General features: G+C 55.5%; 1 protein-coding gene across 1 annotated transcript; it reads left to right on the forward strand.

The window, feature by feature from the left end:
- The first annotated feature begins 1,631 nt into the window (after positions 1-1,631).
- Positions 1,632-21,863, forward strand: TRARG1 (trafficking regulator of GLUT4 (SLC2A4) 1). Its single transcript, XM_054459717.1, has 3 exons — positions 1,632-2,359; positions 15,725-15,857; positions 19,179-21,863. The coding sequence occupies exons 1-3, from the start codon at positions 1,973-1,975 to the stop codon at positions 19,190-19,192; spliced, it is 534 nt and encodes a 177-aa protein (XP_054315692.1). The 5' UTR covers positions 1,632-1,972; the 3' UTR covers positions 19,193-21,863.
- Positions 21,864-23,160: the final 1,297 nt, after the last annotated feature.

Here is a 23,160-nt window from a genome sequence, read left to right on the forward strand (position 1 = left end):
ACAGGCATCAGCCACTGTGCCCAGCCTGAGCAAAATTCTTAATTTAATATAGTCAAATTTATGAAACCTGAAAAGTTGCCCCAAAGCCACAAACATTGTTTTTTGTTTGTTTGTTTTTAGATGGAGTCTCATTCAGTCACCCAGGCTGGAGTGCGGTGGTGCAATCTTGGCTCACTGCAACCTTTGCTGCCTCCCAGGTTCAAGTGATTCTCCTGCCTCAGTCTCCAAAGTAGCTGTGGTTACAGGCACCTACCACCACACCTGGCTAATTTTTGTATTTTTAGTAGAAACAGGGTTTTGCCATGATGGCCAGGCTGGTCTTGAACTCCTGACCTCAAGTGATCCACCTGCCTCAGCCTCCCAAAGTGCTGGGATTACAGGCGTGAGTCACCGTGCCCGGCTGAATTTTCAAATCTTATTCATTTCCAGGTGTCTGTTCAGCCCCATATCTCCCACTGAGCTGAGCGGCAAGATCTCGGCTCACTGCAGCCTTGACCTCCCGGGCTCAAGCGATTCTCCTACCTCAGCCTCCCAAGTAGCTGGGATTACAGGCGTGTACCACCACGCCCATATAATTTTTGTATTTTTTGTAGAGATGGGATTTTGCCATGTTGCCCAGGCTGGTGTCAAACTCCTGGGCTAAAGCAATCCTCCTGCCTCGGCCTCCCAAAGTGCTGGGTTTATGGGCATGAGCCATGGCACCCCGCCTGATCGTAGGATTTTAAACTATTTCATACAACCACTTTCAAACCACACACACACATCCTTGGCGGCTTCAGATCACACTTGTAAAACAATGTAAGGAGGGGCGTCAGGGATATAGAAAGAGATGCCGAGGATAGAGAAGAAGGCAGAGACAGAGGCAGAAAACCTAAGAGAGAACAAAGGAGGAGAATCCGATAGGACAAACAGCCTGAGGCCCTTCCGAGCTGGCATCTGCCCTGAGCAGCTGACCTAGGGGCTGTGTGCCGCTGGTTGTTTAGCACCCCAGAATCGCTCTGATGGGCATGAGGTGGACCCAACACTCCCCCTTATCCTCTTCCCCACCGGGTGGTGAGCTACGTAGAAACCCACTCATGGGGCCCTGCTGGTCCAGGCAGGATCCAGGGACTACCTTGGTGCTCACACCTCCCCTTCCCTTCTGGAGTCAGGAGCCAGGCTTTGGCCTGGATGCTCCTAGCGGTTGGGGGTCAGGGTCTGGGTGGGATGCAATAGGTGGGCCTAGGGTCCAGCATTTCCTAACAGAAAGGAAGAAGTACACGCTTGCTTTGGAAGAAGCAGCGGAGGGCTCAGTTCCCAGGACAGCTGAAGACACATCCCTGTGGGGCCCGGGGTGTCTTTCTCCCCATCCAGAGCCCCGGCCCAGAGGAGCAGGCCCTGGAACTGCAACAGAAACTGGAGGCTGGCCCAAGTCCCTCTGGGCTGGGCTGGGCTGGGCTGGGCTGGGCTGGGATGGGGCAGAGGCAAAATGCTGCCAGGGTGGTTCTCTGGGGAGAGGGGAATTGAAAAGGAAAAGCATCACCAAGGAGGGGGAGAGGGAAGGAGGCCGTGTGTGCATGCGCACACACACACACACACACACACACACACACAGCCTCCCTGACTGAGCCTGAGCCTCCCTGGGAAGAGGCGCATTCTTCTCTCTGCTCTCTGAGCTTTCTGTTGCTTCCCTGCTCATCTGTGCTCTCAGCAGCAGCAGCAAAGTTGGCCTCAAACTTGAACAAAGCTGCAGGCTCCAGCGTCTTTCTGGGAGCTCCGAGGGGTCAGCAGGCAGGCCCCAGCCTCTGAACTCAGCTGGCCTTGAGAAGCCCAGCCCAACCCTTCCAGCACCCAGCCGGCCCTCTGTCCCCCGAGGGACGCCCCTGCCCCCGACCTGGAGGCCCTCAGTCTGGGCTGGGGAATGGTGCGCTGAGGTCCCTCCAGAGCCCCTTGTCCCAGCCTGGAGCTGCAGCCGCGCAAGACCCAGGCCCCCATGGCCAACCCGATGCAGTCCGAGTTTCCTTCAGCACAGGAGCCAGGCTCCACCACACCCCTGGACCTGCCAGAGATGGAGATACTCCTCACCAAGGCAGAGAACAAGGATGACAAGACCCTGAATCTGTCCAAGACCCTCTCGGGGCCTCTGGATCTGGAGCAGAATGGCCACGGCCTGCCCTTCAAGGCCATCTCCGAGGGGCACCTGGAGGCCCCACTGCCTCGGTCCCCCTCCCGGGCCAGCTCAAGGAGGGCGTCCTCCATTGCTACCACCTCCTATGCCCAAGACCAAGAAGCCCCCAGAGATTACCTCATCCTGGCCGTCGTCGCCTGCTTCTGCCCCGTCTGGCCCCTCAACCTCATCCCTCTCATCATTTCCATCATGGTAAGTGCTGGTCTTTATTCCAGGGGCAGGGGCTGAGCCCAGGGGTCGGCAGGTGTGTCCCCCAGGCAGGCACCAAACACACTGCCCAGGGTGTGGACAAGAGAAAGCTGGGAGTGGGGGCTTGGGGAAGACTCCTTTCCTCACTGACCTCCTTCCCCTTAGAGAGGGGCCCCGGGGCCGGGAGAGCTCCTGCTCTGTTCTCTCATCTCTGCTTCTGGGCATCAGAGCTTGACTTTGCACCTATGGCTGCTGGGGAGGGGCACTCAGGGAGCTGCCTGGTGATACATCCTGTGGGGCAGAAAGATAGCCAGGCTGGGGGTCTTGCTGTTTTAGGAGGGACAGGCGGTCCCAAAGAGTCATCGCCAAGTGGGGCTGTCTCAGCAGAGGTTGCACCGGACGGGGGTCCCAGGGCCCATGTGTCCTCCCAGGCCACCTGGACATGCTCCCAGCCTCTGCCGGCTCCGGTTTCCAAGAGTCACAGCGGCGTCCCCGCTGTACCCTGAGGGCTCCGGGGCCAGGCTCCCCCGAGGGGCGCACAAAGCGGGGAGAGCTCGCAGACTGCTCCTCCCGAGGCTTGGAGTTCCCTCCGGAGCCCTCTGCAGCTCCGCAGCTGCGCTGACTTCAGCCTCGTCTTCAGGGCAGGGGAGTTCTGGGTCACAAGTGAAAAATGTAAGAGTCAGAGGGCATGACTCGCCATGCCCAGGAAGGGGCATGTGGCCGGGTCTGTACTTCTATGGGGTTTTGAATGAATTGTCTTAGATTGTCTCCAACCCAAGCTGTTTGGGTAGAGCTACTTATAATGGATTCCATAGAAAATGTCAGCAGATATTGGCAAGCGACTTTTGAAGTCCAGGAAGAAGCGAGAGTTATGAAAGGGTGGGGAGAGGGAGAAGCAGGGCCCAGCAATGATTTCAGAGTGAGGTCAGGGGCAGGGGGTAGAAAACTGCTGGCCCAGGCTGGTCAGGGCCAGAGGACTGGGAGGGGGGGTTTCCCGAGAGTGACTCCCTGCAGAGTCACCGTCACCAAACCCCCAGGAGCTGTCCTCTGAGAAAGCTCCTATTTCTTCAAACAACTCTGTCTACCTCAGGGAGGCCCAGTCTCCCCACAGGGAAGCCTTCCCCATCCCACCAAAGCTAGTACTACCTTTCAGGACATCAGGGGGCACTGGCAGCCTTCCTGAGTCCAAGGGACTTGGCATAGGCTCTGGAAGCAGGGCTGGGCAGGGGCCTTCCGGGCAGCTCTCTGTGATGCCTGCTGTACCTGGGGACCACTTGCAGGTAGAGCCAGGACCCAGGGGTGCAGCCAGTGGCTCTGGGCAGGTCCCGCCTCTTGGCTATAGGGAAAGGCCCCAGGAGGGGAGACCGGATTTGGGGAGGGAAGCTACCCAAGGGCTCAGGAGAAAACAGCTGCTGGAATCCATCTCCTGGTGGGGTGGCAGGGTGCAGGCTGGGCAGGGCCTGCCTCTGTCAAAGAAACAGCTGCTGGAATCCATCTCCTGGTGGGGTGGCAGGGTGCAGGCTGGGCAGGACCTGCCTCTGTCAAAGGGAGCCTAAGCCCAAGGCAATGAGACCACGGAACCCGCCCCAATGCGTTTCTACATTTCTTTTTTTTTTTTTTTTTTTCAAGACAGAGTCTTGCTCTGTCACCCAGGCTGGAGTGCAATGGTGCAATCTCGGCTCACTGCACCCTCTGCCTCCCGGGTTTAAGCAATTCTCTTGCCTCAGCCTCCTGAGTAGCTGGGATTACAGGAGCCCGCCACCACACCTGGCTAATGTTTGTATTTTTAGTAGAGACAGGGTTTTACCATGTTGGCCAGGCTGGTCTTGAACTCCTGACCTCGTGATCTGCCCACCTCGGCCTCCGAAAGTCCTGGGATTACAGGTGTGAGCCACTGAAACCCACCTGTTTCTACATTCTTTAAAGGTTTTGTTTTGTTTGGTTTGGTTTGAAATGGAGTCTCGCTCTGTTGCCCAGGCTGGAGTGCAGTGGCGCAATCTCAGCTCACTGCAAACTCCGTCTCCCAGGTTCATGCCATTCTCCTGCCTCAGCCTCTCAAGTAGCTGGGATTACAGGTGCTGGCCACCACGCCCCGCTAATTTTTATATTTTTAGTAGAGACGGGGTTTCTCCATGTTGGTCAGGCTGGCCTCGAACTCCTGATCTCAGGTGATCCTCCCACCTCGGCCGCCCAAAGTGCTGGGATTACAGGCAAGTGCCCACCACACTCGGCCCCTTTTACAGTTTTTGAGTCAGGTGTGATGAATACCGGGCTGGGCACAGGGAATACAGTGCTAACCAGACACCGTTGCCAATTCCCCAGAACCTCCAGTCCGGCAGGAAGGAACTCTTAAACAGATTCTTACGACATATTTCAAGAAGTGCCCGTGGTAGACATAAACTTAACGTAATGAGCTGGGAAAGTCATTCAAACGGCTCTTCTCCTCGGCATTCCTGTCTGCAAAATGGGCATAACCACAATCCCTGCATGAGAGTGCCGTGAGGGGGTGAAATGAGATAGGCCACACCCAGTGCTTCAGAACAACACCAGGAGGGTGTGGGGCTCTTACAGGATAATGGGTATGTAAGGGGCAGCGGGGAGCCTCCCCGGGGGAGGTGGGAAGCCATCCTGGTGTTTTAGAAATGGCTTTTTTGAGATATAACTCACATACCACACGATGCACCCATCTAAATTGTATTCACAGACAGGTACAACAACCACAGTCAATTTGGAACATTTGCCTCATCTCCAAAAGAAACCCTGTACCCTGGCCGGGCGCAGTGGCTCATGCCTGTAATCCCAGCACTTTGGGAGGCCGAGGCGGGTGGATCGCCTGAGGTCAGGAGTTTGAGACCAGCCTGGCCAACATGGTACAACCCCAACTCTACTAAAAATACAGAAAAAATTAGCCAGGCATGGTGTCATGTGCCTGCAATCTCAGCTACTTGGGAGGCTGAGGCAGGAGAATCACTTGAACCCTGGAGGCAGAGGATGCAGTGAGCTGAGATCCAGCCACTAAACTCCAGCCTGAGTAACAGAGTGAGACTCCATCTCAAAAAAAAAAAAAAAAAAAAAAAAAAAGGCCGGGCGCGGTGGCTTACGCCTGTAATCCCAGCACTTCGGGAAGCCGAGGCGGGCAGATCACGAGGTCAGGAGATTGAGACCATCCTGGCTAACACGGTGAAACCCCATCTCTACTAAAAATGCAAAAAATTATCTGGGCGTGATGGCGGGCGCCTGTAGTCCCAGCTACTCGGGAGGCTGAGGCAGGAGAATGGCGTGAACCCGGGAGGCAGAGCTTACAGTGAGCCGAGATGGCACCACTGCACTCCAGCCTGGGCGACAGCAAGATTCTGTCTCAAAAGGAAAAAAAGAAAAGAAAGAAACCCTGTCCCCCTTCAGCTGTCACTCTCCATCCCTGGCCCTCCCAGCCCTGAGCAACCACTCATCTCCTTTCTGTTTCTCTAGATCACTCATCTCTAGATCTCACTCTAGATCTCACTCTAGATCTCACTCATCTCTAGATCTGCCTATGCTGGACATGAAATGATAAATGGAATCACACAGTATGAGGCCTTGTGTTCCTGGCCTCGTTCACTTTGCGTGTCATCTTCAAGCGTCCTCCCTGCCGTAGCAGCTGCAGGCTTTGCAGCCGAGAGGAGTGTGGTTGGATCTCCATTTTGCTGGATCAGTCTGGGGCAGGGTGAGAGGAGGGGTTGGAGGGGATGAGGCTGGCGTTCAGCAGAGGGGACCCTCATAGGAATGCAGGCAAGAGGCGAAGAGGCAAGGACCAGGGACAGGGACAGGGCCAGAGGGGGCTCTGAAACCCTCTAAGAGTGGGTTGTACTGACCATTCATTCATTCAGTCGACTTCAATGGCAAGTTGCTTGTGTTGAGGGAACTAAGTAGTAGAGGACGGTCAGGCCCCCGTGAATGAATGTGCCCCTTTTATTTATTTATTTATTTTTGAGATGGTCTCTCGCTCTGTCGCCCAGGCTGGAGTGCAGTGGCGCGATCTCGACTCACTGCAAGCTCTGCCTCCTGGGTTCACGCCATTCTCCTGCCTCAGCCTCCCGAGTAGCTGGGACTACAGGCGCCCACCACCACACCCTGCTAATTTTTTGTATTTTTAGTAGAGATGGGGTTTTACCGTGTTAGCCAGGATGGTCTCGATCTCCTAACCTCGTGATCCGCCCACCTCGGCCTCCCAAAGTGCTGGGATTACAGGCGTGAGCCACCGCGCCCGGCTGAATGCACCTCTTTTATGAACCAGGCACTGTGTTGGCATTTGGGAAGCAGATGGATCAGATAAGTAGATGTCTGGCTGATATGGCAGAAGGCTGCAAGGGGTGTGATGGGAAAGGGAGGCGGCAGGGACTTGCTGTAGGAATTTAAGTTCTGGCTGGGTGCGGTGGCTCATGCCTGTAATCCCAGTTCTTTGGGAGACATCAAGTGGATCACTTGAGGTCAGGAGTTTGAGACCAGCCTGGCCAACATGGTGAAACCCCATTTCTACTAAAAATACAAAAAATTAGCCAGGCGTGGTGGCACATGCCTATAATCCCAGCTACTCAGGAGGCTGAGGCAGGAGAATGGCGTGAACCCGGGAGGCGGAGCTTGCAGTGAGTTGAGATCGCGCCACTGCACTCCAGCCTGGGCGACAGAGCGAGATTCCATCTCAAAAAATTAAAGAGGGCTGGGCACAGTGGCTCACACCTGCAATCCCAGCACTTTGGGAGGCCAAGGCGGGTGGACCACGAGGTCAGGAGTTCAAGACCAGCCTGGCCAACATGGTGAAACCTTATCTCTACTAAAAATACAAAAATTAGCCAGGCGTGGTGACACGAGCCTGTAATCCCAGCTACTCTGGAGGCTGAGGCAGGAGAATCGCTTGAACCAGGACTCAGGAGGCAGAGGCGGAGGTTACAGTGAGCCGAGATTGTGCTACTGAACTCCAGCCGGGGCTACAGAGCAAGACTCCGTCTCGAAAATGGGAAGGGAAGGGGAGGGTCGAGGAGGGGAGGGGAGGGGGAAACTGGAGCCACATTAGAGAGATGTGGGGGTCTCTAACATCTAGGGGGTGGGCCGAGGGGAGTGGACAGAAAACTATTTTGAAAAGGAGATTCCAGGAGGTGGAAGGAAATCTTGGAAAGGGGGAGAGACGCCCAGGGAGGAGAAAGTCTGAAGGAGGGAGCGGCCAGCTCTGAGGCCACTCAGGTTCAATGAGCATGGAAGCATCCACTGCCTTGGCCACGCGTAGATCCCTGGTGACCGGGGGATGGAGGGGCCTCGGCAAAATGGAGAAGGATGATTGATGAGCTGAGGTCCTGGAAGCAATGGAGAGATGGGATCCAGAGCCCAGGAAGAAAGATGCCCCGTCCCTGGGAGCCTGAAAGAGAGGCTGTGAGGGCAGAGGCCGATGGAACTGCTCAGAGGGAAGGGCTGGCTCACGCTGCGTGGCCTCCAGGCCTCCAGGGATGTGGGTCCAAGGTCGTTTGCTAAGAACTAGGGGCCTGGTGGCAGGAGGGAGGGGAGGTGACCAGGCACAGACAGGCCAATGGCCCAAGGCCTCTGCTGAGGCTGGAGACCACAGATGTGGGGTGTTATTGGCCTGTGGGGTGGTGTTGTCAGCCTGTGGGGTGGTGGTGTCAGCCTGTGGGGTGTTGTCGTCGGCCCGTGGGGTGTTATCAGCCTGTGGGGTGTTATCGACCTGTGGGGTATCGGTCTGTGGGGTGTTGTTATCAGCCTGTGGGGTGTTACTGGCCTGTAGGGTGTTGTTGTTGGCCTGTGGGGTGTTGTCGGCCTGTGGGTGTTGTTTTTGGCCTGTAGGTGTTGTTTTCAGCCTGCAGGGTGTTCTCAGCCTGCAGGATGTTGTTTTTGGCCTGTGGGGTGTTATCGGCCTGTGGGGTGTTGTTATTGGCCTGTCAGGTGTTATCAGCCTGTGGGGTGTTGTCGGCCTGTAGGGTGTTGTTTTCGGCCTGTGGGGTGTTGTTGTTGGCCAGCCGGGTGTGACTTGCTCCAGCTGTAGGTGTAGGTTCCCAGACATGCGTATCAGGTCAACCCAAGTCTGAGGATGGCACAGTTGCCGTAGGAGCAGGGCCAGGTGGTGAGGAGGATGCTGGTGAGGCGGCTGAGATGACGCATCGAAGGGTTGGGCTGTGCTGGGAGGGAGTGAGGCCAGGAACATAGTGACAGACTTGGAAGAGAAAAGGGGCCACGGGCTGAGAGAAGACAAAGGGCATGAGAGGGTGAGAGGGAAGTTGGGAGTTGAGTTTCAAAGGAGGAATCAGGTCAGGGGATGGCAAAGGGGTGGAGTGTAGTTGTGGAAATGAATTTCTCAAGGGAAAAATCAGTAGCCAGGGAGGAGGGAATTGAGGGAGCCCAGTGTTGAGGGCTAATATTACTAATATTCATTGAGTACCTACTAAATGTTAGGTACAGTTCCAAATTCTTTTTGTTGTTATTGTTGTTTTTTGTTGTTGTTGTTGTTGTTTTTGAGACAGAGTCTCGCTCTGTCACCCAGTCTGGAGTGCAGTGGCACGATCTCTGCTCACTGCAAGCTCCGCTTCCCAGGTTCACACCATTCTCCTGCCTCAGCCTCCTAAGTAGCTGGGACTACAGGCGCCCGCTACCACGCCCAGCTAATTTTTTGTATTTTTTATAGTAGATATGGGGTTTTATTGTGTTAGCCAGGATGGTCTTGATCTCCTGACCTCGTGATCCACCCACCTCAGCCTCCCAAAGTGCTGGGACTACAGGTGTGAGCCACTGCGTCCAGCCTGTTGTTGTTTTTAAGACAGAGTCTCGCTCTGTCACCCAGGCAGGAGTGCAATAGTGCGATCTTGGCTCACTGCAACCTCCACCTCCCAGGCTCAAGTGATTCTCCTGCCTCAGCCTCCCGAACAGCCAGGACTACAGGCATATGCCATCAAGCCCAGCTGATATTTGTATTTTTAGTAGAGACGAGGTTTCACCATGTTGGCCGGGCTGGTCTTGAACTCTTGCCCTCAGGTGACCTGCCCGTTTCAGCCTCCCACAGTGCTGGGATTACAGGCATGAGCCAGCGTGCCCGGCCCCCTCATCCAATTTCTAAGAACAGGAGTGCCCTCCCCACTCTGTCCACAGGCCGTCCCTGAGCTCCAATCCAGACCTCAGCCTCTCTCTGCTGCCTGGGGGCATCATGGCACCCATCACTCCTTGGTCTAATCCCCCTTCCCTCTTTGCAGCTCTCTTCCTCTCCCATCTGGAAGAAACCTGTTTTGTCTACCCAGCTGTACTTGCTCTGCCATCACCTATTCCCTTCCACAGCTGAGCTCCTAACAGCTGCCTTCACGTGCTGTCTGAGCTTCTTCATCCCCCACCGGCTCCCCATCCCCCACTGGGCTCCTCATCCCCCACCGGCTCGTCATCCTCCTCCAGCTCCTCATCCCCCACGGGCTCCCCATCCCCCACAGGCTCCCCATCCCCCACGGGCTCCTCATCCCCCACGGGCTCCTCTGAAACCTCCTGCCAAGGGTAAGCGTGGCCGGCATTGCCGATAGTTCCATATTTCGTCCTTATCTTGCTTGACCTATGCCGGACATGGCACTGTGAGCCACTCCCTCCTTCTTTCCCATCTTGCGCTTCCCAGATGCTGCCCCTCCCGCCCTCTCCCGCTCCTCCTCAGGCTCCCTTACAGCCTTCTTCTCCCCAGCACCCCTTTATTTATGAGTCAATGTTCCCCACAGTCCTGTCTGTGGACCTTTCCTCTTTCCATCTGCCCCTGGATGGCCTCAATTGCATCCCTGTGTGACGACTCCTGCACGCTGGGGCCGGTTTATCCAAGTCCAGCTACACACTCGCGGCATCCCGCACCTCTGCCCAAATACAAATCCGAACACTGCACGGCCCTCTTCCTGGGTCCCAGCTGGAGGAAGGGCACCTCCACTCATCCAGCACCCAAGCCGGGAACCCGGGAATCATTCGAGTCACGTTCCTCCCAGCACCCAAGCCGGGAACCTGGGAATCCTTCAAGTCCCGTTCCTCCCCCACACTCCATCTCACCTTTCGCCAAAACCCATGGATTCTATCTTCAGAACTTCTCAAATCTGAACTCTTTTCCAATTCTCTACTTCGTTCCAGTCTTTGAAACTGTCTGCTCTCAACCTCCAGCCCGTACTCTACACAGTAGTCAGAGAACATTCCTAAAATGCAAATCTGATCCTGTCCCCACTTAATATCCTTCACTGGCTCCCTGTTCCTGCAGGATAAAATTCCGACTCCTTATGTGACAGTCAGGGCCCTTGTTGTTATTTTGAGATGGAGTCTCGCTGTCACCCAGGCTGGAGTGCAATGGCGCGATTTCGGCTCACAGCAGCCTCCGCCTCCTGGGCTCAAGTGATCCTCCTGCTTCAGCCTCCCGAGTAGCTACAGACACACGCCACCACGCCCAGCTAATTTTTGTATTTTTTGTAGAGATGGGGTTTTGCCATGTTTCCCAGGCTGGTCTTGCTCCTGACCTCAAGCAATCTGCCCACCTCGGCCTCCCAAAGTGCTGAGATTACAGGCGTGAGCCACGGCTCCTGGCCGAGGGCCCTTGTTGATCTGGCGTTTTCCCCCTCCCCAGTTGCTTCTTGTACCACGCCCACATCATGGTCTGTGCTCTGCCCCCATCTCTTCGTCTGTAAAATGGACTAATGGCAATCTCCGCCTCCTTGGAGTGTTAGGAAGGTGATATGGCTTGGCTGTGTCCCCACCCAAATCTCATCTTGAATTGTAGTTCCCATAATCCCCTCGTGTCCTGGGAGGGACCCAGTGGAGGTCAATGAATCATGGGGGTGGTTACCCCCACGCTGCTGCTCTCGCGATAATGAGTGAGTTCTCGCGAGATCTGGTGGAATTTTTTTTTTTTTTTTTTTTTTTTTTTTTTTTTCCCTGAGACAGAGTTTCACTCTTTTTGCCCAGGCTGGAGTGCAGTGGCACAGTCTTAGCTCACTGCAACCTCCACCTCCCGGGTTCCAGCAATTCTGCCTCAACCTCCCAAGTAGCCGGAATTATAGGCAGGTACCACCACGTCCGGCTTATTTTTGTATTTAGTAGAGACAGGGTTTCACCATGTTGGTCAGGCTGGTCTCAAACTCGTGACCTCAGGTGATCCACTCACCTCAGCCATGCAATGGTGCGATCTCGGCTCACTGCAACCTTCACCTCCTGGGTTCAAGTAATTCTCCTGCTTCAGCCTCCTGAGTAGCTGAGATTACAGGCACCCGCCACCGCGCCCAGCTAATTTTTGTATTTTTAGTGGAGACAGGGTTTTGCCATGTTGGCCAGGCTGGTCTTAAACTCCCAACTTCAGGTGATCCACCCGCCTCAGCCTCCCAAAGTGCTGGGATGACAGGCATGAGCCACCACACCAGCCACTCTGATGGTTTTATAAGGGGCTTTCCCTTTCTGTTTGGCACTTTTTCCTTCCTGCCGCCTTGTGAAGAAGGGTGTGTTTACTGCCCCTTCTGCCATGATTGTAAGTTTCCTGAGCCTCTCCAGCCATGCTGAACTCTGAGTCAGTAAAACCTCTTTCCTCTATGAATTACCCAGTCTAGGGCATTTCTTTATTAGCGGCATGAGAACAGCCTAATACAGAGGATGAATTGTTCTAATCGGTGGCAGCATTTAGCATCATGCCCAGCACGAGATATGCATTCAAAGAGTGCCAGGGTTGTTTATTCTTCTGGCACAGCTAGAGGAATCTTGGTGGGCTTCACAGAGGAGGTGGCCTTGGAGCCACCCCTTGAAGGATGGAGGGATTTGGACACATGGTGTTTTGGAGAAGCAGGAGAAACAGCCAGAATAAAGCCCTGTGGAGGTCGGTACTTGAACCTCAAGCAACTCAGACTGGCTGGGCCCAGTGGTTGTGGAAGAAAATAGTGGAGGATAAAACAGGAAATGTAGGCCAGGCATGATGGCTCACACCTGTAATCCCAGCACTTTGGAAGGCTGGGATCACCTGAGGTCGGGAGTTCAAGACCAGCCTGACCAACATGATGAAACCCCACCTCTACTAAAAATACAAAATTAGCCAGGCGTGGTGGATGCCTGTAATCCCAGCTACTTGGGAGGCTGAGGCAGGAGAAATGCTTGAACCCAGGAGGCGGAGGTTGCAGTGAGCCGAGATCTCACCATTGCACTACAGCCTGGGCAACAAGAGCAAAACTCCATCTCAAAAACACAACACAACAAAACAAACAAACAAACAAAAAAACAGGAAATGTAAAGCTGGCCTGCATTTGGACTTTGTTCTGTGGAAGGCGCTGAGCAGCTGGGATGGCCTCAGCCACCATCATCTCACTGAACCTTTGCAACAGCTCCTGACTCACCTCCCTGCCTCCCCTCTGATCCCCACGCTGCAGCCAGAAGGGTGTTTTGGAAATCTGTATCCAGTCCTATCATTCCGGACTCACGTCCTACACTGGCCCCCGCTGCTCATGGTATAAGGACCACCCTCCTTCTGGCGCTGCTCGAGCCCTGCCTGGCCTGGCCCTGCCCACCTATGCACCTCCTCGTCCTCCCTCCATCAGGCCCAGCTACGATGACCTCTGTCCAGTCCCTCCTACCTCCTCAGTAAGCGACTGTTTTTTGAACATCTACACATTTGCCATGCAGCACCTTCGCACATAGCTGTTATCTCTGCCTGGGATACTCCTTCTTCCTTTGGAAATAAACAATCTAATTCTTGCTCATCCTTCACATCTCAACTCAAATGTCCTTCCTCCAGGAAGTCTTTCCTGATTCTGCCCTTTTACGAGTTCTCCTGGTATCACCTGCCTCTCCTTTGTCATGCCACCCACCACAGTTGCATTTTTACCTTTCTTCGTGTGATCACAAAGGAGGCCAGTGGGCCGGAAGTTCTATGAGCACAGGAACCGGGATGCTCCTCTGCGCTGCTGCGTCCTGGGGTCTCGCACAGTGCCTGTTATGAATACAGACAGTGTGAATCGGGGGCGTGGGGAAAGGGTGAAGAAGAACAGAGACTGGTGCTGGGGGGATCTTTGAGAGGAAAGAGGCCGGGCACGGTGACTCACACCTGTAATCCCGGCACTTTGGGAGGCCAAGGTGGGCGGATCATGAGGTCAGGAGATGGAGACCATCCTGGCTAACGCGGTGAAACCCCGTCTCTACCAAAAATACAAAAAAAATAGCCGGGCGTGGTGGTGGGCGCCTGTAGTCCCAGCTATTCGGGAGGCTGAGGCAGGAGAATGGCGTGAACCCGGGAGGCGGAGCTTGCAGTGAACCGAGATCGCGCCATTGCACTCCAGCCTGGGCCACAGAGCGAGACTCCGTCTCCACAACAACAAAAAAGATAGTGGTGATGCTCCTGCTTTGTCACGGAGGACAGAGGAGCTGTCACCGAGAGGGAGGAGCTCAGGCTGCGGGAAGGAGAGGCACAAGGCGCGGGTTGTGTTTGATGACGTCGCGGGCTGGGTTTGATGACGTCGCAGATTGAATTTGATGGTGTCGCGGGTTGGGTTTGATGACGTCGCGGGCTGGGTTTGATGACGTCGCAGATTGCGTTTGATGGTGTCGCGGGTTGGGTTTGATGACGTCGCAGATTGAGTTTGATGGTGTCGCGGATTGAGTCTGACGTCGCGGGTTGGGTTCGATGACGTCGCAGATTGAGTTTGATGGTGTCGCGTGTTGAGTCTGATGTCGCGGGTTGGGTTTGATGACGTCGCGGGTTGCGTTTGATGCTGTCGCGGGTTGAGTCTGACGTCGCGGGTTGCGTTTGATGACGTCGCGGGTTGAGTCTGATGTCGCGGGTTGAGTTTGATGATGTCACAGGTTGAGTTTGATGATGTCACGCTGTCCCAGAAAGAGCTTGGAATGGAATTACGGGGCTAGGTGCAGGTTGGTCAGAATTCTAAGCAGTGAAGAGAACAGGACCCCAAGAGGGCACCTGCAGAGAGAGAACACAGAGAGGAAGGGGCACGGCTCTAATGCTCAGTTTCTTCCTCAGGGAGGTGGGGCTGCATTGCCAACCTCCTAGGGTGATTCTGAGGCTAAATGAGGTCATCTAGGTACAGACCTTAGCAAGCTGCCTGGCATGAAGTAAAATCATCATCATCATCATCTTGTCACCATCTTCATCATACTTAACTGCATTTCCATGTTGAACTCAGGAGCCTCAAATAATCAGAAAATAAAATAACCAAGGACTTCTCTGAGGCCCTGAAATCAGCCACACCATCAGAGGACTCCTGCGTGTGCCTGTTCTAGGGAGGCAGGGACACAGGACCCTTAGAGATGCTTGGGCTCCACCTCCTACCAAGTCACCCCAGGACCCTCCTAGGACCCTCTCATCTCCACCCTCATCCATTTTAACTAGGTTCAGGAAGAACAGAGCTCACCGAGGAGTGATACATAAAACGAGGCCCCCGTGAAGCCACATGACTCCACCCAGTCCTGGTCTCCCCAGGCAACCACGAGGCCATTCATGCTTTTGTGTGATCTGGGAAGTGGGCTCGATTGAACGAGGATGTGGTTCTTGGGTGGGAACTGGAGGCTGTGAAGACAGTGTCTTTTTTTTTTTTTTTTTTTTGAGGCAGTCTTTGTCGCCAGACTGGGGTGCAGTGGCGCGAACTTGGCTCACTGCAACCTCCACCTCCCAGGTTCAAGCGATTCTCTTGCGTCAGCCTCCTGAGTGTCTGGGATTATAGGTGCGCACCACCATGCCCAGCTAATTTTTGTATTTTTAGTAGAGATGGGGTTTCACCACGTTGGTAAGGCTGGTCTCAAACTCCTGGCCTCATGATTTGCCCGCCTCAGCCTCTCCAAGTGCTGGAATTACAGGCATGAGCCGCTGCGCCCGGCTAACAATGTCTCTTTTTACAGAGGCGGGGGTGGGGGGTGCTTACAGAGGAGAGGAGGACGGTGTGTCAGGCTGTAGGAAGAGCCCAGGGGCTGTCTTGGGATCCCAATGCCGCTGCAGAATTGAAGCTTGCACTGGAGTCCAGCGGGGCCTGGCTTGTCTGTTCTTGCCAGTTGGCCTGGACCTGGTCCACCTTCTCAGGCCCTCGGTCTCTACCCTACCACCGCCACCCCCTCCACCGCCGACCCCTCCACCACCGCCCTGAGAAGAAGTGCCAGGCTTTTCTGGGTTCTGCTCCCAGCTGTTCCCAGCTGGTGAGGGACAGGCGTGATTAGGGGTCTGCACAAGAGGCCCTGGCCACTCATCCAGGGGGAGCCCTCTTCCTCTCCCCTAGAGTGTGGGCTGCCATAGGGATGGGATGTGTCTGGAGGCCCAGGCTCAGGGCCACCCCAGGGCTGCCTGCTGAGGCCCGTGAAGCTGACCAACAGCCTTCCCGGTTCCTGGGGTCTCTCTGTGCTCTCTCCCAGTCTCGAAGCAGCATGCAACAGGGCAACGTGGACGGCGCCCGGAGGCTGGGCCGCCTGGCTCGGCTGCTCAGCATCACCCTCATCATCATGGGCATTGTCATTATCATGGTGGCCGTGACCGTCAACTTCACAGGTGAGACCCAGCTCCTTGGAGAGGAGGGAGCCAGCTTGCCTGGTGTGAGGATTGCTCAAGGGTGTACCCAGCCTCAGGGGCAGAGGTGGTGGGTTGGGGGAAAGAGAAGGGCCGGTGGGGGCCCCGGCCTTATCCTCCCAGTCCAGAAAAGTGCCCCAGTTCCCAGGAGGGACCGGCTGAGTGGGGATGAGCTGGCAGACTTGTCTTATGCCCAGAGAGTGAACTGATGGAAAGGGTGTGGAAAGTGCACAGCCTCGGAGTCAGAGGCCAGGAGCTCCAGCCTCAGCTCTGATGGGCCTGGGACCGGGGCCAGTTCCTGACTAGCTAAGCCTCAGTGTTTCCTGGTATCAAGTGGCAGGAAAGAGCTTCCAGCAGAGGCTTTTGTGAGCATCACCCGAGATAATGGACGTGACTGTGCTTTGAAAACACTAAAATCCCTGCACAGTCAGCCGGGGAACCCCAGAAGCAAGCAGTGCATATGGTAGAATTCAAAAAGTAGGTGACCCTTCTGTGGGCACCCATAGGTGGCCCGGTGAAGTCATCCAACCAGGGGAAACATTTTTTATTATTTTGTATTAATTAACTTTATTTTTGAGATGGAGTCTCACTCTTGTTGCCCAGGCTGGAGTCCAGTGACGCGATCTTGGCTCACTGCAACCTCCGCCTCCCGGGTTCAAGTGATTCTCCTGCCTCAGGCTCCTGAGTAGCTGGGACTACACGCACCAGCCACCACACCCGGCTAATTTTTGTATTTTTAGTAGAGACAGTTTCATCATGTTGGCCAGGTTGGTCTCGAACTCCTGACCTCAGGTGATCCACCCACCTTGGCCGCCTAAAGTGCTGGGATGACAGGTGTGAGCCACCACTCCCAGCCCAGGGGAGCCATTTTCTTTTTCTTTCTTTTTTTTTTTTTTGAGATGGAGTCTCACTCTGTTGCCCAGGCTAGACTGCAGTGGCACAATCTCAGCTCACTGCAACCTCCACCTCCCAGGTTCAAGCGATTCTCTTGTCTCAGCCTCCCGAGTAGCTGGGATTACACACCCAGCTAATTTTGTATTTTTAATAGAGACGGGGTTGCATCATGTTGGCCAGGCTGGTCTCAAACTCCCGACCTCAGGTGATCCACCCGCCTCGGCCTCCTGAAGTGCTGGGATGACAGGCATGAGCCACTGCGCCTGGCCCAGGGGAACCATTTTCAAAGGTGACTCTCAGCTGTTCAAGAAATCCATGCAGCTTGGTGAGGTGACTTTGGGGGGTCATCCGGGTCTGAACTGCCCATTTTCTTCCTTCATACATGTCCCCAAGGATCTCTGCCCATTTCAATGAACCCTAAGCTTTTCCCTTAAAGACATTGCTGCTCAAACCGTGCTCCCTGGACCTGCGACAGGGGATCATCGAGGAATGTGTCAGAAACGCACAACTCCAGGCCCCATCCCCGATCACCGGATTGGAATCTGGACTTTAATAAGACTCCCAGCGCAACCGTCAACGTTGGGAGGCACTGGTCTAGAGTGTGGGGTGCCCAACTTGAGCTTGGGGCTGAAAGCCTGGGGTTCACCTGTGGGGCCACGAGAAACCCCGGCCACTTAGGAGAGGGAAGCGTTCGGTTTTGGAATCAGCGTGCCTGGCTTCAGAATCCAGGTCCTGCGTTTTCTCGCTGTGTGAATTGGAGCATGTGTCATAGTTTCCTTCGTGAGTAGAGTCTGATTGACATGCAGGTATGTGCAAGGCAGGAGCCCACCAGCCCAGGACATTAGCCTCCGTCTCACCAAATGATGCCTTGGTCTCCATCCTGCTGCTTCTTGTTATTTTAGCTAGGCCTTTTTTTTCTTTTTTCCCGACAGAGTCTTGCTCTGTCGCCCAGGCTAGAGTGCAGAGTGCAATGGCACGATCTCGGCTCACTGCAATCTCCTGCCTCAGCCTCCTGAGTAGCTGGGACTACAGGCACGTGCCACCACGCCTGGTTAGTTTTTGTATTTGTAGTAGAGATAGGGTTTCATCACGTTGGTCAGGCTGGCCTCGAACTCCTGACCTCAGGTGATCTGCCCACCTCTGCCTCCCAAAGTGCTGGGATGACAGGTGTGAGCCACTGCACCCGGCCTAGTCAGACTCTTTCAATGGCAAGTGACAACTACTGAACTCAAATTACCAAAGGGAATTTGCTAGCTTTCCCTAAGAAATTTAAGCGTAGATTGCTCCATTTTTAGGCCTGGCTGTATCCACACACTCAAAAGATGTTGACAGGAATCGGTTTGACTCTCTTGTCCTGCTTTCCGCTGTGTCGGCTTCGTTCCTCAGTAGGATCGTTCCTTTGGTGGCAAGATGGTCACCAGTGGCTCTAAGAGTGACCTTAGGGTGGCACATATATATATTTTTTTTTTTCGAGACAGAGTCTCGCTCTTGTTGCCCAGGCTAGAGTGCAGTGGCATGATCTTGGCTCACTGCAACCACCGCCTCCCGGTTCAAGCAATTCTCCTGCCTCAGCCTCCTGAGTAGCTGGGATTACAGGCATGCGCCATCATGCCTAATTTTTTTTTTTTTTTTGGTGAGACAGAGATTTACTCTTGTTGCCCAGGCTGGAGCGCAATGGCGTGATCTCGGTTCACCACACCCTCCGCCTCTCAGGTTCAAGCAGTTCTCCTGCCTCAGCCTCCCGAGTAGCTGGGATTACAGGCACGTGTCACCATGCCCGGCTAATTTTATATTCTTAGTAGAGACGGGGTTTCATCATGTTGCCCAGGCTGATCTCGAACTCCTGACCTCAGGTAATCCGCTTGCCTCAGCCTCCCAAAGTGCTGGGATTACAGGCGTGAGCCACTGCGCCCAGCCATCATGCCTAATTTTTTGTATTTTTAGTAGAGACAGGATTTCACCATGTTGGCCAGGCAGGTCTCGAACTCCTGACCTCAAGTGATCCCCCCGCCTCGGCCTCCCAAAATGTTGGGATTACAGGCGTGAGCTGCCGCACCCGACCAGAGTGGCACACATTTTAATCAGTCCAGTAACTAAGCAGGGAAAGAACTCTCTACAGTTACATAGCGAAAGTCTCAGGACTGATTCAGATTGGCTCAGCTAGGGTTGCATGCCCACCTCTGACCCAGTGCCACCTCTGAGCCAGTCACCGAGGTCACAGTCCTCTTATTGGCAGGAGTCAGTTACTCCAAGAGCTCTAAACCAAAGAGGTCCCCAATCCTTAGCCTTATCCCCTTATCCCTATTACCACTTCCCACTGGGAACCAGAAACCCAAATCCTCCAGTCAGGGACTTGAAGAGCCAGTGTTCTGAGCCCTGTTCTGCCATATCTGTTCTTTTTCTTTACAGTTCAGAAGAAATAAACTTAACCAGGGAGCTGGGCTAGCAGAGGCCGGCCCTGGCCATCAGGAGAGCTCTGACCCGCACACCGCTGGAGGCCAGGGTGCTGACTGTCAGGCATCCCCCGTCCCCAAGTTCCAAAAGCACAAACTCAGAGGGAAACCCCCAGTCACCCATTGTCAGCCCCCATCTGACCGGAAATCCTGGAGGAGGAAGGAACGCACGGAGAACCCAATGGGTAACGTGGTTTACTCTCCCAGACGCGTCCTGGGATCTCAACCCCAGTGCTCTGGCTTGTTTCTCATTCCAACAATTTCCTGGATTGTACCAAGCAGCAAAAACTGCCAGGATGAGGAAAAAACCCAGCCCCACAAACGACACACATGCCGGCGGGGAGAGACGCAGCAGAGCTCCTTCCTGTCTGTGGACCCGGAGCAAAGACGTGGGGCCTCATCTTTTGTATTTTCCTCAAGCAGGGAAAGAATGGACTGTTTGCATGCTTCCTGCCACATGCCCGCAGTGATCCCAGCCAGGGCCCCGAGCACAGAGGCGGAGCTGTGCTCAGCACAGGCCCGGGACCTCCCCCGGCAGGCACCTGTCGGGGGTACAGCTCCCGGGAAGGAGGCAACCGCCTCACTTAACATCCTCCCCTGCAAGGCGTGTCTGTGAAGACAGGTACGGGGACGGCACGACCTGCACGCCTCTTCCCAAACCTGTCAGCTTCAGAAGCATCTCTGGAGGACTCTGGTCCCAGGATGTCTCCCAGGACAAGCCAGTCTGCCTCTTCCTCCTACTTCTGCTGTAGCCTGGGACCAGACCTGGCCAAGGTCAGCCAGCGGGGAGGGCCGTGGCCCCCGCGATGGCCTGGGGTGCAAGCTCGGGCTCCGGGTGGTGCTGCTCAGGTGGTTTCAGGCTTCCAGACCAGCCCTATGCTCTGTGCTTGGCCCTGGGCCCCTGGCCATCCACAAACAGCAGAGGCCTTCCCTGGAGGAGGTTTTGGGACCACCCCTGAGGGGACTTCCCAAGGGGTCCCAGGCTGTCAGGGGCGTTTGTGCCACCTGCAAGGGCGTGGGTCAGAGAGTTTTTATGGGGCGTCTGTTGTTTGACAGTCCTGAGACCGAGGGAAGGGCTCGGCTGAAGGACCTCGTGTGCAGGAGAGTTGGGGGATCAGGTTTGGGAATACACTTGCACGCACAGAGCCTGGGGCCTGGACGCCACGGCCTCTCTTAGGACCTAATGGGACCCCCAAAAGGAGCCAAGTGGGGCCCTCGGCCTCTTCCCTTGTTCCAGGCCCATGATTTTTCCTAGACTTCTCCCTGGCCCCGGCTGCAGCCACAGACACCTCTCCTGCCCCCGCCCACCCTCCTGACTGCAGCTCCCAGGCCCCGGAGACCTCCAGGCTTTCCTGCCCTGGGCGGCCCCACCTCATAGCCAGAGTCAATGCCTTCATGGGAAGGACTCCCAGCCACACCCAGACTTGCCCGAGGCTGTTGAAGTCAGCATCCTTTGCGCCCCATCAGGACCCTCCTGCCTCCTCTCCAGGGCCCTTGTCCGCCTCCCCACCCTCCTCAGAGGCCCGGGGAAGGGAAGTACAGAAGTCAGTACAGAGGTTCTGTCTGCAGGGAGGGGCCCTGAGTCTATGCACAGCTGGAGCTCTGAGCCTTCCACAGCCCGTGTGACTGCTGGAGGGCAGGGGTGCAGGGGTGCAGGGCTCAGGGGGGGCCAAGCTGGTCCTTTGGGGCTGGTGTTCCTACGTCAGTCCCCACCTGGGGAATAAACTCCAGCCTCTCCTGCTCATACAGAAGGGACTGGTTGGGTTTGCTTTATGGGATCTTTGAGGCCAAAACAGATGCCCCTGTTTGCTGTGAGCACGGAGTATTTCTGTCCCTGGTGAAGTCACGTCACATGGGGGAGAGGCGAGGTCGATGGAACTGGCCACGCACAGGCTCTGGCTCTGGAAGGAGGGATGACGAGTGGGTGTTTTCCCGGTAGGCCCCCGGGGTCCTCAGCCTCAGCAACCCAGGGAGAGGAGAGAAATGAACCGATGGTTGAGGGATTGTCACAGGAGGAACGTGACACCCGAAGGGACTCTAGGTGCCCTCAGAGTGCCACACATGCCCAGACCTTCTCACCCCCACACAAATAGGCTCCGCTGTGCACTTCTACACACACACATACACACACACATACACACGCTTGTTCACACTCAGAACCCAGGACAGCCACAGCCACTGCTTAGGGGAAGCCACTGCAGATGCCCCCGGAATGGGCACAGCCAGGATGCTCTTCCAGGCAGGCGAGGATGACTTGAGAGTTTCCTAGGGCGCCAGGGACAGAGCTCAGAGGCCCCCGAGGTGTGTGTGGGAGGCAGAGGCCCACAGAGCACAGAGCAGGAGGAGGGCCCGGGCCCTGGAGGAGAAAGCCATTCTGGACGCCAGGGGACCCGGACGGAGGGTCCCCACAGCCCCTGCCCCACGCCGCCTGGAGGCCAGAGGGGTCAGTGGCCCTGCTGTCCCGGCTCCATCTTGGTTCTAGTCGCTACCTGCATGAACACAGTGGCCCGGCTTAACGCACTAACCCAGCCTCGCCCTGTGTCCCACAGGGAGTAGCAAGACCCACCCCACACTGCCTTCACCACCTACACCAGTGACGCCGCTGTGTGTCTTAGCATGGAAAGAAATAAACCTGAATGTACACGCTCGCCTCCGGCCTGTGTGTTTGTGCTGCTGGGGTCAAGGGGGTTCCAAACAATCAGGGGGTGAGCAGTCCACTCCGCCTGTGGCCCCAGGGTCAGGCTGAGGCTGCGCACCGGGAACCTGGCACGCTGGGGCTCCGTGGCCAACTCGAGGCATTCCTCTGGACAAGTCACTTGTCCACTCCGGGACTCAGTTTGTCCAACTGTAAAATAAGTGGTAATGCCAGTCTCATCTCCCTTCAGTCCTTTCTGCATAGATCTCAGGCCTGGAGAGAAGAGGGCAGGCAAGAGTTCGAGACCAGCCTGCAACATGAGGAGACTCTGTCTCTACAAAACATTTAAAAATCAGCCAGGCGTGGTGCTGCACGCCTGAGGTCCCAGCTACTCAGGAGGCTGAGGTGGGAGGATCACTTGAGCCAGAGAAGCTGGAGCTGCAGTGAGCTGAGCCATGTTCCTGCTCCTGGCCCCCAGACCTCCTGGGACAGTCCCTAGACCACCAGGTTCCCCCACCCTGCTGGCCTCACTACTGGGACACTCGCTGCCACCCCCAACAACCAACTCTCCGCTTTCCTAGAGCATTTCCTTTAGGTCAGAGTCACATGGTCCAGGAAGCCTGTCCTAAGTGTCTGCGTCCCCAGGGTTCAGTACAGAGCCTGGCACATAGCAGGTGCTGAGGACAAGTCTGTAGAAGGAGGGAGGGAGGGGCCCCAGCCACCAGGAGCCTCCCAGGTTGCAGGATCCCTGGGAGCGGAAGCTCCTTCCATCCAGACTGGAGGCCACAGCGCCGCTTCCTGTATGCTAGGCGTGGGGCTCCCTGCTCCGCTGGAATTACCTCATTTAATCCTCCCATTTTCCCGGGAAGAAATAAAACTCAGGAGATCCAGGGGCTTAGCCAAGGTCATATAGTCAGGAGCCAGTAGAGCAGGACAGTCCTTGAGAAGCGTGCCGCGGTGACAGGGGCCTCTCCTGGCCGTAAAAGCCTGCGGGCTCTGCCAAGGGAGCTGACCGTTTCCACACCCTGCAACTGCTCCCAGCACCTTGGGAGGCTGAGGCGGGCGGATCACCTGACGCCACGAGTTTGAGACCAGCCTGACCAATATGTTGAAGCTGACAAGCTTCAAAACAAACACTGATTGAACTGAAAAATATGATATACATGTGTACTTACACACGTTTGTTTTGTTTTTTGAGACGGAGTTTCGCTCTTGTTGCCCAGGCTGGAGTGCAGTGGCACGATCTCCGCTCACTGCAACCTCTGCTTTCCCAGTTTCAAGCAATTCTCCTGCCTCAGCCTCC

This window comes from Pongo pygmaeus, chromosome 19 (assembly GCF_028885625.2).
Source record: "Pongo pygmaeus isolate AG05252 chromosome 19, NHGRI_mPonPyg2-v2.0_pri, whole genome shotgun sequence".
Lineage (NCBI taxonomy): Eukaryota > Metazoa > Chordata > Mammalia > Primates > Hominidae > Pongo > Pongo pygmaeus.

Bases quoted from the DNA above. Each gene is read 5' to 3' on its own strand.
- TRARG1 (XM_054459717.1), top strand. From the start codon at position 1,973: ATGGCCAACCCGATGCAGTCCGAGTTTCCTTCAGCACAGGAGCCAGGC. The intron at 2,360-15,724 runs GTAAGTGCTGGT...GCTCTCTCCCAG, and splicing joins CTCTCATCATTTCCATCATG to TCTCGAAGCAGCATGCAACA.